The 12,667-nt window shown below is 51.8% G+C and overlaps 1 protein-coding gene across 1 annotated transcript in view; it reads right to left on the reverse strand.

The window, feature by feature from the left end:
- Positions 1–12,667, reverse strand: part of PI4KA (phosphatidylinositol 4-kinase alpha) — a 106,738-nt gene that overhangs the window by 79,531 nt on the left and 14,540 nt on the right. The window contains exons 5-8 of the mRNA XM_081174620.1: positions 11,117–11,189; positions 9,187–9,446; positions 7,683–7,749; positions 4,232–4,380 (exon numbers count right to left, since the gene is read on the reverse strand). Coding sequence (XP_081030746.1) covers positions 4,232–4,380; positions 7,683–7,749; positions 9,187–9,446; positions 11,117–11,189 — 549 coding nt within the window. The remainder of the gene's footprint in view (positions 1–4,231; positions 4,381–7,682; positions 7,750–9,186; positions 9,447–11,116; positions 11,190–12,667) is intronic.

Below are 12,667 nucleotides of genomic sequence, written 5' to 3' on the forward strand. Positions count from 1 at the left end.
AGAGCTTCCAATACCCTTTCAAGGCTTCCTTGTCTGGGGCCTTAGAGGGGCAGCCTTTGGGCACGAAGCCTAGCATTGAGGGGCTAATGCTGATCACATGCCCTGGGTTAGCAGGACCCTAAAGAGTCACTGAAGGATGCGGGTGGCTCTGCGGGTTAAACCACAGAGCCTAGGGCTTGCCGATCAGAAGGTCGGCGGTTCGAATCCCCGCAACGGAGTGAGCTCCTGTTGTTCGGCCCCTGCTCCTGCCAACCTAGCAGTTCGAAAGCATGCCAGTGCAAGTAGATAAATAGGTACCCCTCCGGCGGGAAGGTAAATGGCGTTTCCGTGTGCTGCTCTGGTTCGCCAGAAGCAGCTTAGTCATGCTGGCCACATGACCCGGAAGCTGTACGTCGGCTCCCTCGGCCAATAAAGCGAGATGAGCGCCCCAACCCCAGAGTCGGTCATGACTGGACCTAATGGTCAGGGGTCCCTTTACCTTTTTACCGTATTTTTCGCCCTATAGGACGCACCGGCCCATAGGACGCACCTAGATTTTGGGGGGGAAATAAAGGGGAAAAAATTTATTCCCCCCCGCGCGGGGCTGGGGCGGGAGAAGCCCGAGCTTCCCCCGACCCCAGCCCCCAGAATGGGAGCCAGAGTGGCTCCTGGAGCTTGCGGGGCTGGGGGTGGGGGAAGCCCGAGCTTCCCCCACCCCCAGAAAGGGTCCCAGAGCGATGGCGAAGGTGAGCGCACCTTTGCCATTGCTCTCGGAGCTTGCAGGGGCTGGGGGTGGTGGAAGCCCGAGCTTCCCCCACCCCTAGCCCCCAGAAAGGGTCCCAGAGCGATGGCGAAGGTGAGCGCACCTTCGCCATCACTCCCAGAGCTTGCGGGGCTGGGGGTAGGGGAGGCCCAAGCTGGGGGTGGGGGAGGCCGAGCGGCGCAAGGTCCCAGAGCGATGGCGAAGGTACGCGCACCTTCGGCTTCGCTCTCCGACCCGTTCGCGGGGCTGGGGTCGGGGGAAGCTCCGGCTCCCCCGCCCCCAGTCCCCAGAGCAGGTCGGAGAGCGCTGGCGAAGGTGAGCGCACCTTCACCATCACTCCCAGAGCTTGCGGGGCTGGGGGTGGGGGAAGCCGGAGTTTCCAACGACCCCAGCCCCCGGAACAGGTCAGAGAGCGATGGCGATGGTGCGCGCATGTTCGCCATCGCTCTCGGAGCTTGCGCGGCTGGGGGCGGGGGAAGCCGGAGTTTCCCCCGTCCCCAGCCCCGCGAACGGGTCGGAGAGCGATGGCGAAGGTGCGCGCACCTTCGGCATCGCTCTGGGACCTTGCGCGGCTGGGGGCGGGGGGAGCCGGAGCTCCCCCCGCCCCCAGCCCCGCGAACGGGTCGGAGAGCGATGGCGAAGGTGCGTGCACGTTCGCCATCGCTCTCGGAGCTTGCGCGGCTGGGGGCGGGGGGAGCTGGAGCTTCCCCCGACCCCAGCCCCGCGAACGGGTCGGAGAGCGATGGCGAAGGTGCGCGCACGTTCGCCATCGCTCTGGGACCTTGCGCGGCTGGGGGCGGGGGGAGCCGGAGCTTCCCCCGACCCGCGAACGGGTTGGAGAGCGATGGCGAAGGTGCGCGCACCTTCGCCATCGCTCTCGGAGCTTGCGCGGCTGGGGGCGGTGGGAGCCGGAGCTTCCCCCGACCCCAGCCCCGCGAACGGGTCGGAGAGCGATGGCGAAGGTGCACGCACCTTCGGCATCGCTCTGGGACCTTGCGCGGCTGGGGGCGGGGGGAGCCGGAGCTTCCCCCGACCCCAGCCCCCCAACGGGTCGGAGAGCGATGGCGAAGGTGCGCGCACGTTCGCCATCGCTCTCGGAGCTTGCGCGGCTGGGGGCGGGGGGAGCCGGAGCTTCCCCCGACCCCAGCCCCGCGAATGGGTCGGAGAGCGATGGCGAAGGTGCGCGTACCTTCGCCATCACTCTGGGACCTTGCGCGGCTGGGGGCGGGGGGAGCCGGAGCTTCCCCCCACCCCAGCCCCACGAACGGGTCGGAGAGCGATGGCGAAGGTGCGCGCACCTTCGGCATCGCTCTGGGACCTTGCGCGGCTGGGGGCGGGGGGAGCCGGAGCTTCCCCCCGACCCCAGCCCCCCAACGGGTCGGAGAGCGATGGCGAAGGTGCGCGCACCTTCGGCATCGCTCTGGGACCTTGCGCGGCTGGGGGCGGGGGGAGCCGGAGCTTCCCCCCGACCCCAGCCCCCCAACGGGTCGGAGAGCGATGGCGAAGGTGCGCGCACCTTCGGCATCGCTCTGGGACCTTGCGCGGCTGGGGGCGGGGGGAGCCGGAGCTTCCCCCCGACCCCAGCCCCCCAACGGGTCGGAGAGCGATGGCGAAGGTGCACGCACCTTCGGCATCGCTCTGGGACCTTGCGCGGCTGGGGGCGGGGGGAGCCGGAGCTTCCCCCGACCCCAGCCCCCCAACGGGTCGGAGAGCGATGGCGAAGGTGCGCGCACGTTCGCCATCGCTCTCGGAGCTTGCGCGGCTGGGGGCGGGGGGAGCCGGAGCTTCCCCCGACCCCAGCCCCGCGAATGGGTCGGAGAGCGATGGCGAAGGTGCGCGTACCTTCGCCATCACTCTGGGACCTTGCGCGGCTGGGGGCGGGGGGAGCCGGAGCTTCCCCCCACCCCAGCCCCACGAACGGGTCGGAGAGCGATGGCGAAGGTGCGCGCACCTTCGGCATCGCTCTGGGACCTTGCGCGGCTGGGGGCGGGGGGAGCCGGAGCTTCCCCCCGACCCCAGCCCCCCAACGGGTCGGAGAGCGATGGCGAAGGTGCGCGCACCTTCGGCATCGCTCTGGGACCTTGCGCGGCTGGGGGCGGGGGGAGCCGGAGCTTCCCCCCGACCCCAGCCCCCCAACGGGTCGGAGAGCGATGGCGAAGGTGCGCGCACCTTCGGCATCGCTCTGGGACCTTGCGCGGCTGGGGGCGGGGGGAGCCGGAGCTTCCCCCCGACCCCAGCCCCCCAACGGGTCGGAGAGCGATGGCGAAGGTGCGCGCACGTTCGCCATCGCTCTCGGAGCTTGCGCGGCTGGGGGCGGGGGGAGCCGGAGCTTCCCCCCACCCCAGCCCCACGAACGGGTCGGAGAGCGATGGCGAAGGTGCGCGCACCTTCGGCATCGCTCTGGGACCTTGCGCGGCTGGGGGCGGGGGGAGCCGGAGCTTCCCCCGACCCCAGCCCCCCAACGGGTCGGAGAGCGATGGCGAAGGTGCGCGCACGTTCGCCATCGCTCTCGGAGCTTGCGCGGCTGGGGGCGGGGGGAGCCGGAGCTTCCCCCGACCCCAGCCCCGCGAACGGGTCGGAGAGCGATGGCGAAGGTGCGCGTACCTTCGCCATCGCTCTGGGACCTTGCGCGGCTGGGGGCGGGGGGAGCCGGAGCTTCCCCCCGACTCCAGCCCCCCAACGGGTCGGAGAGCGATGGCGAAGGTGCGCGCACCTTCGGCATCGCTCTGGGACCTTGCGCGGCTGGGGGCGGGGGGAGCCGGAGCTTCCCCCCGACTCCAGCCCCCCAACGGGTCGGAGAGCGATGGCGAAGGTGCGCGCACGTTCGCCATCGCTCTCGGAGCTTGCGCGGCTGGGGGCGGGGGGAGCCGGAGCTTCCCCCGACCCCAGCCCCGCGAACGGGTCGGAGAGCGATGGCAAAGGTGCGCGCACGTTCGCCATCGCTCTGGGACCTTGCGCGGCTGGGGGCGGGGGGAGCCGGAGCTTCCCCCCACCCCAGCCCCACGAACGGGTCGGAGAGCGATGGCGAAGGTGCGCGCACCTTCGGCATCGCTCTGGGACCTTGCGCGGCTGGGGGCAGGGGGAGCCGGAGCTTCCCCCGACCCCAGCCCCCCAACGGGTCGGAGAGCGATGGCGAAGGTGCGCGCACCTTCGGCATCGCTCTGGGACCTTGCGCTGCTGGGGGGGATAGCTTCCTGAAGCCTGGAGAGCAAGAGGGGTCGGTGCGCACTGACCCCTCTCGCTCTCCAGGCTTCAGGGAAAGCCTACATTCGCCCCATAGGACGCACCCAGATTTCCCCTTCATTTTTGGCGGGGGAAAAGTGCGTCTTATAGGGCGAAAAATACGGTACCCGCCAACCTGGCACCTCCAGATGTTTCGAACTACAGCTCCCATCAGCCCCAGCCAGCACAGCTGATAGGACCTGTAGTCCCAAACATCTTGGAGGGCAGCAGGCAACTGAAGGCTGGCCTAAGTGCCTCATGACATACCATGTTCAGCAGGTGTCGGAGCATTTCCAGTGGAATGTTAAACTCCTTGTTGCTGATGCCGTTAAAGAGAGGCGAGACCGAGAAGCTGGAACTGATTGTAGAGAAGTAATAATCGGGATCTAACGCACTCCCATCAGGTAGGTAGGACCCTGTTTATTTTTTTAAAAGGTGGAGGAAGAGGCAGAAAACATTGGAGTTATTCTTTAATTACTGCTTTGCCTATGCCGTCTGTAGCCCATTCATCAAAAGAACACAGAAAACAAATCACATTTGAGGCTAAAAAGTCCACAGGGCTATGCTTGTTCCACTGATTTACAGCATTTTCATTGGGGGGAAATGTTATTTATATCCATTCAGGAATAGCTTTCTATAAAACACCTCAAAGAGACTGAATCAAAGCATCAACAATAAAAAATAAATAATTTCATATATGCATGCTATATATATACACACATTCCAAAACAAATTCAGAATACAAAGGAAAAGACGATGAGATGAAGAACACGCTAGACAGTATCTGAAGGATCTCTAGCTGTAATGGGGCATTAACAAACTAACTTACTGGCCTTCAACCAGTGCATAGTTTCTAGTCAATTGGGAGCAGGTGGTGCTGTGATCTAAACCACTGAGCCGCTTGGGCTTGCTGATCAAAGGTCAGCAGTTCGAATCCCCGCAACAGAGTGAGCTCCCGTTGCTCCGTCCCAGTTCCTGCCAACCTAGCAGCTTGAAAGCACGCCAGTGCAAGTAGATAAATAGGTACCACTGCAGCGGGGAGGTAAACGGCATTTTCGTGCGCTCTGGTTTCCATCACGGTGTTCCGTTGTGCCAGAAGCGGTTTAGCCATGATGGCCACATGACCTGGAAAGCTGTCTGTGGGCAAACGCCAGCTCCCTCGGCCTGAAAGCGAGATGAGCACCGCAACCCCATAGTTGCCCTTGACTGGACTTAACTGTCCAGGGGTCATTTACCTTTACCTTTTACCTTTCTAGTCAATTCTAATATAGAATTTTTTTGGGGGGGGGGGCACCGACACAGCAGTCTCTGTGTGTGTGTGTGTGCTGACAGGTGCTAACCTTGAAAAGGTAGGACACGTTAATTGTGGTTTCTCTGCATCAGATGATCATCTTGGAAACTCCATGAAAAATGGAAGTGGAAGCACTGTAAGAGTAGTGGGCCCTCTGTTAGTTTTTAGGCTTTGGGGAAATGCCGAACTTTGCCACTCTCTGGAGCCAGCCCTGGCTTCAGTGGAAGAGTTTAGTGTGCGTCCACAGTGGGTTGTATTCCAACCTAAAGAGGCTAATGCCATTCTATGTTTGCTTGGGTTTCTTTTTGAAGTGAAAGAGAGATGCAGATAGACAACAAAAGAGGGAGTAAATAGATGCAAAGAGCACAGGGTTCATTTATCTTTAATAGCTGCACAGAAAAAAGGGTATCAGGTATGGTTTTTTCACCATGGCATGAGAAAACTGCACAATTTTTTTTAAATTTTGCAACTGTAAAAGGAAATTCAAGATCCCTCCTTTCTCATTAGGCATTTTAGCAAAGCTGAACACAATCTGTTTTTGTTTTAAGATTAGTCTGGTTAATCTTCTAAATTACGTGTTAGCTGGTACAACAAAGCTCTTTGCAGCTAAAAACATGGGAAGCAACAAAAGGTTATAGCCTACCCTTAAAACCAAAAGAATGCTGGGAAAAAGCAGCTCACAGTCCAACCCCATCTTTCCGTACTTCGAAGTCCCGATGATTTCAAGGAAACTTCCTTAGAGGTAAATAAACTTTGGACTGCTGCTGTGCAATCTAAGTCTATGCATACTTACTTGGAAGTAACTCCCGCTGAATTCATAGGTGCTTCCTCCCAAATAAATGTGTATGGGATTAGTCTAGACACCTGCCTTGCTCCACCCTCTAGTCTCTGCTTCTCAATTTGTATTGTATTATTTTATGTACTGTGGCTTGCCGTTGTTTGATTGATTATAGTTTAGAAATTATTTATTGTAACTGTTGAATGGACTCTGTTTAATTTTTATATGGTGATATTATTATTATTTTATACTCTCCTAATGATTGTTGAATGTTACTTTTTTGATGTAGGTTGCTTATTATGTTTTGTGTTGTTTTTATGATGTTAGCCGTTCTGAGCTCGGCCTCGGCCAGGGAGGGCAGGACACAAATAAAATTATTATTATTATTATTATTATTATTATTATTATCCCTAACCTAGCAATTCCAATGGACAGTGACGATGGTGAAATTTATTATTATTTATTTATTTTACTACCATCGTTTACTACAAGGTCTTGGGGATTTGTATATTACTTTTACTTCTACACTATATAGGCACTGGCTTTCCTCCTGAACACAGTAGTACCTCTGGTTACGTACTTAATTCGTTCCAGAGGTCCGTTCTTAACCTGAAACTGTTCTTAACCTGAAGCACCTCTTTAGCTAATGGGGCCTCCCGCTGCTGCCGCGCCACCGGAGCACAATTTCTGTTCTCATCCTGAAGCAAAGTTCTTTTAACCCGAGGTACTATTTCTGGGTTAGCGGAGTCTGTAACCTGAAGCGTATGTGACCCGAGGTACCACTGTACAGAGAGGGACAAGCTGTTTCAGACACCTCAAATGTATGCCCTCCAATGGCAAGCTGCACAACTGGGTGCAGGCACCTTGTGGGGTTTGCTTATAAATTCCCCACAGCAAACACTGCCACCCCACACCATCCTGCCCATCAGCCAAGATCTTCAGCAGATGCTCTGCTCGTGGCCTCTCCACCTTCAAAGATGACTACTTGAGCTAAGGTGAAATCTTGATAGTTAAATTCTCTTCCCAAAGATAATGGGCCTGTCACTGCCATGACCTTTCAGACACCAAGCAAAGCATGACTTGCTATCTCAGGCCTTTAAGAACAATTGACATTGATCTGCTCTTAGCAATTGTTTGCTTATTTTTAGGCTGTGTTATTTATTTATTTATTTGGTTGCTTGCATTTGTTTTATTAACCTCGGTGGTGGGAATCACCCCTAGAATGTTCATTGCAGGACAACTGTTAAAAGTCATACAGTGGTGCCCCGCAAGACGAATGCCTCGCAAGACGGAAAACTCGCTAGACGAAAGAGTTTTCCGTTTTGGGGGTGCTTCGCAAAACGAATTTCCTATGGGCTTGCTTCGCAAGACGACAATGTCTTGCAAGTTCCTGCTGGTTTTTCCCCCCCCCCCTTTTTCTAAGCAGCTAAGCCGCTTATCAGCTGATCCGATCAGCAGATAAGCCGCTAAAAGTGCTAATCCGCTAATCCTTCAATGGGCTTGCTTTGCAAGACGAAAAAACCGCTAGACGAAGAGAATCACAGAACGGATTCTTTTCGTCTTGTGAGGCACCACTGTACCATAAATTGGTCAATAGCTCTTATTACGCCTCTATTCCAAATAATTTACACCAAAAAGCAAAAACATACCTTCAAAGTACTGCACAGTAGTGCCTCCGGGGGAACTGGGAGGAGGAATTCCACGTTCAGGACTGCCCTGAAATGTAGCGATGGACACAAAATGTGGTCATGCAAAGGTCACTTTTCATATACCAAAAAAAACCAACCCCTCACATACTATGATTGAAATTTCCAGAAGAGTAGCCATAGCCCAATTTCCTTGAAGCTGATGGGGTTTTGAAAATCTCCAGCAAATCTAAGCATCTCAGGCCTGCATATAAACAAAGATTCCACTCCCTCTGGCTGAGTTTCCCCAGCCACTCTCTATAAGACATCTCTATAAGAGTCTATATAACTTCCATGCTGAACATTAGCTCTGAGACACAGTGGTACTTTGGTTGTCAAACTTAATCCATTCCGGAAGTCCGTTCGACTCCCGGAACTGTTTGAAAACCAAGACACGGCTTCCGATTGGCTGCAGGAGCTTCCTGTACTCAATCGGAAGCCGCAGAAGTAGCGTCAGACATTTAGCTTCCAAAGAACATTCGAAAACTGGAACACTTCCGGCTTTTCGGCGTTCGGGAGTCAAAGCATACACGTACCAAGGCGTTCGAGAACCAAGGTATGACTGTACTACCCAATGGTAATTAGAATCTGTGGCCAAACCCACCCCATTGGGATATATAGTAAGTGTTTTATCCCTTAGAAACTTCCAGATGCAAAAAAAATCTCTGCTTTAATTTCCTCAGCTCTTTCAATGCAGAGAGGCTAGGTGGAATTTACAATGAGTTTCTGAGATCACAAAAACATCTGTTTCTGGAGAAGATGCCAATAATGGAAGCTGTCCATCTAGCCCAGGCATAGGCAAACTTGGCCCTCCAGATGTTTTTGGGACTACAACTCCCATGATTCCTAGCTAACAGGACCAGTGGTCAGGGATTATGGGAATTGTAGTCCCAAAGCATCTGGAGGGCCAAGTTTGCCTATGCCTGATCTTGTCAACTCTGACTAGCAGTGGTTCTCCTGGCTGGGAGACTTTCCCATCACCTGCCATACTGATCTTTTCCCAACTGGAGATGGCAGGAATTGAGCCTGGGACATTCTGCATGCAAAACATGTGCTCGTTCCATAGGTTCTGGGCCCTCTCTAAATACAAGGCCCATGTTTCATATTACAGTCATACCTCGGGTTACAAACGCTGTGGATTGCGCGTTTTCGGGTTGCGGACAGTGCTGAATCCGGAAGTACCAGAACATGTTACTTCTGGGTTTCAGCGCTTGCACATGCGCAGAAGCACAAAATGATGTCGTGCACATGCGCAGAAGCGACGAATCACGGCATGTGCGTGTGCAGACGTGGCGCTGCAGGTTGCGAACGTGCCTCCTGCCCGGATCATATTCGCAACCCGAGGTATGACTGTACGCCCCTCAAAATAAGAAAACGAAATTCAGTGATATCCTGTATACTAAAAACTAATCCATGGTTCAGAAAAGAGGTGATAGGTTAATTTTATTCCAAAAGCAACTGAACTAACCTGTGTGATGCTGCATATGCTGCTGGTCTTTCTCTTGAGAGATCCTTCTTGGCAGACCGTCAGTAGAGAATGTGGAAGTATCGAGCGGAAGTCATTAAAAGAGCGCCGACGAATACCATCCAACTCATGTGGGGCTCTGAGGGAATGCGGAGTAACTTTAGGGAAAAGCTTTGACAGGAGAGACTCTTCCGAGTTGCTGTAGCGCCCAAACCCTCGTGAAATTCCAATCAGGCATGGCACAGCGTATTTGCATAAATATTCTGGAAAACAAAAGTAGTCCATTTATCTTTGGCTTCTAAAAGTTTGTTTCTTCCAATTGGAAAATGCAACGTTGGTTTTTAAACAGCATTACCATCACGATGTCCCAGCTCAGACATCATTGGAAACCATTCTTTTTCCTGCTTTGCAAATGTGTTGCAGGGAGACTCAAATCCCACCATTTATCTCCTTCTTTTGCAGCTGCAAGGAAATCAGAAGCATCTGCTTCTGCCTTCAAGCAAACCACAGCTCTCTGTTACATTTGAACTTATGGTACTGTGGCTTGTTTACATTCTACTTACTGAGAGCAAAATCAGAATCAAACTGGGGTTTCATCATCATCATCACTACTTTATTATTTATACTCCACCCATCTGGCTGGGTTTCTCCAGCCACCCTGGGCGGCTTACAGAATATATAAAAACATAATACATCAAACGTTAAAAACCTCCCGATACGGGGCTGCCTTCAGGTGTCTTCTAAAAGTTGTGCAATTCTTTATCTCCTTGCCATCTGAAGAGATGCCGTTCCACAGGGAGGGCACCACTACTGAGAAGGCCCCATCTGGTTCCCTTTCAGAACCTGAATTGATTTCACTATGTCAGGCATAGGCAAACTCGGCCCTCCAGATGTTTTGGGACTACAACTCCCATGATCCCTAGTTAACAGACCAGTGGTCAGGGATGATTGGAACTGTAGACCCAAAACATCTGGAAGGCCGAGTTTGCCTGTGCCCGCACTAAGTAGACTTTGCACAAGCCACAGGAACATTTATTCCAGGGAACTGCAAAGAGAAGATGCTTCTGATCTTTTTCCCATTTCCACGAAAAAGGACAGAGAATGGAGGCATGTAAATCCAAGGTTCAGCTCTGATCATTTACATAATGGAAAGCCATGGTTTCCAGTTACATCTAAACTGAGCCTACGTATCAGCCTTCTCCAGTCTGGTGCTGGAGTTCAGCTTTTATCTGCCCCAATCAGTATGGCCAAGGGTCAGGGGTGATATAGTCCAAGAAATGTGTCAACCTCAGTTCCTAAGAGCCAAAGAGAAGTCTGATGAGGTGAATAAAGGAGCGTGGTACCGCGGGAAAGAGGAGGAGTAATTTCTGCATTACCGTATTTTTTGCTCTATAAGACGCACCAGACCATAAGATGCACCTAGTTTTTGGAGGAGGAAAACAAGGAAAAAAATATTTCTGAATCTCAGAAGCCAGAACAGCAAGAGGGATCGCTGCGCAATGAAAGCAGCGATCCCTCTTGCTGTTCTGGCTTCTGGGATAGCTGCGCAGCCTGCATTCACTCCTTAAGACGCACACACATTTCCCCTTTCTTTTTAGGAGGGAAAAGGTGAGTCTTATAGAGCAAAAAATACGGTAATTGTACACAGTGGTGAATCCAAGAGACGGAAGAGGGAGGAAAAAGGACACAGAAAAATGGAAGAAACCAATAAGAGGGTGCTGTGATGAACCAAGCTCTCAATTTGCAAGAACAAAGGACCACAAGTTCTACTCAGAAATGTTCTGAGGAACCTCAAGGGAGCAGGTTTCAGGGGAAATCAGCCCAACGTGAAGTACACCATACAGCATAATGGTAACTAGAGAGTGAGAGCGCACAATTGAATTCACATTTGTAATAATAAAAACAGCAGCACCTACTGGAACATTTTCAATACCTTTATCCTGGATTTCTGGGGACTGGCACATTCCCAGGAGGACCTGCATCACTTGCAAAATTGCCTCTAAAATCTGAAATAATCAAAATAGGCATTTTTAAAATCGACAGATGGGATGAATTTCAATCTGCAGTGCAAGAGTATGGCACCTTAAAGGTGCAACACTAAGATAAAGTGGGAATTTTAGCACTGCACTCTATAATTTCAGCCAGGTTTTTTTGGGGAGGCATTAATATTTAAAATTAAGTGCACAGAATATCCTGAGACAGCATAAATATAGGAAATAACCATTTACAAAACAATTTCCTTTAGACCGAATTTCATTGGTGCTCTTTACATGTTAACCAAATGTGTGCAGAGGGAACAGGGTTGTACAAAGCCTAACCCCCCAATGTTACCACACCTAGCAGCCCCACTCTTAACCTCTGCATATTTGACAACAGGTCTGAATGGGAAGCCCACACATGAATAGCTGCGTGCATGAAGGCTCCATTTTCAAAGGATCAAGGGTCATCACATTGGAAGAAGGAACTCTGGGCATGCCCTCCTTCTCCATACTCAGTGAACATGTGAAGGAACACTTCTGAAAGGGGCTCTTATCAGGGACACTTTCCTTAAATATGATAATTCACACCCTTAGCATATATGGAAAATCAATTGCTGCTTGATATACAAGGGGACAAAAAAGTAGATCTTATTGACTCTACTATGATAGGATTCTAGATTCTAGATTCTACTAGATCCTATTTGTCATTTGTGTCAATGAAATCAACTCACCAAAACCGTCTGTAATGGTCTGAGAACTTTGCAATGATCAGCATAATGGCAACTTTTTACAGCATGGCAGAATTATATTATATTATATTATATTATATTATATTATATTATATTATATTATATTATATTATATTATATTATATTATTATATTATATTATATTATATTATATTATATTATATTATATTATATTATAATTATTGTTTATACCCCACCCATCTGGCTGGGTCCCCAGCCAGCCTGGACGGCTTCTAACAAAAGATTAAAAATACATTAAAACATCAGTCATTAAAAACTTCCCCAAACAGACTGCTAAAGGACTGCTGACTTAAAGGAATTGCTAGCAGAAAGGAGAAAGTTTGTTAAACTGTCCACATTTTAGAAGCCCTCTTATGAGTTGCTCCATATAAGCTTTTGGTGTAATTAATACACTGAAGAATGAGAACATTTAGAAGGATTTGTACTATTAATTCCCTGGCGGGGGGGGGGGGGCAGAGAAAAAGAAGGAAGACAACTCCTGATTTCATTATTATTTAATACAGTGGTGCCTCGCAAGACGAAAAGAATCCGTTCTGTGATTCTCTTCGTCTAGCGGTTTTTTCGTCTTGCGAAGCAAGCCCATTGACAGATTAGCGGATTAGCGCTATTAGCGGTTTATCGGCTTATCGGATCAGCTGATAAGCGGCTTAGAAAAGGGGGGGAGGGAAAAAACCCCGCAGGAACTCGCAAGACATTTTCGTCTTGCGAAGCAAGCCCATAGGAGATTCGTTTTGCG

The sequence above is a fragment of the Podarcis bocagei genome (genome assembly GCF_964188305.1).
Source record: "Podarcis bocagei genome assembly, chromosome: 16".
Classification (NCBI taxonomy): domain Eukaryota; kingdom Metazoa; phylum Chordata; class Lepidosauria; order Squamata; family Lacertidae; genus Podarcis; species Podarcis bocagei.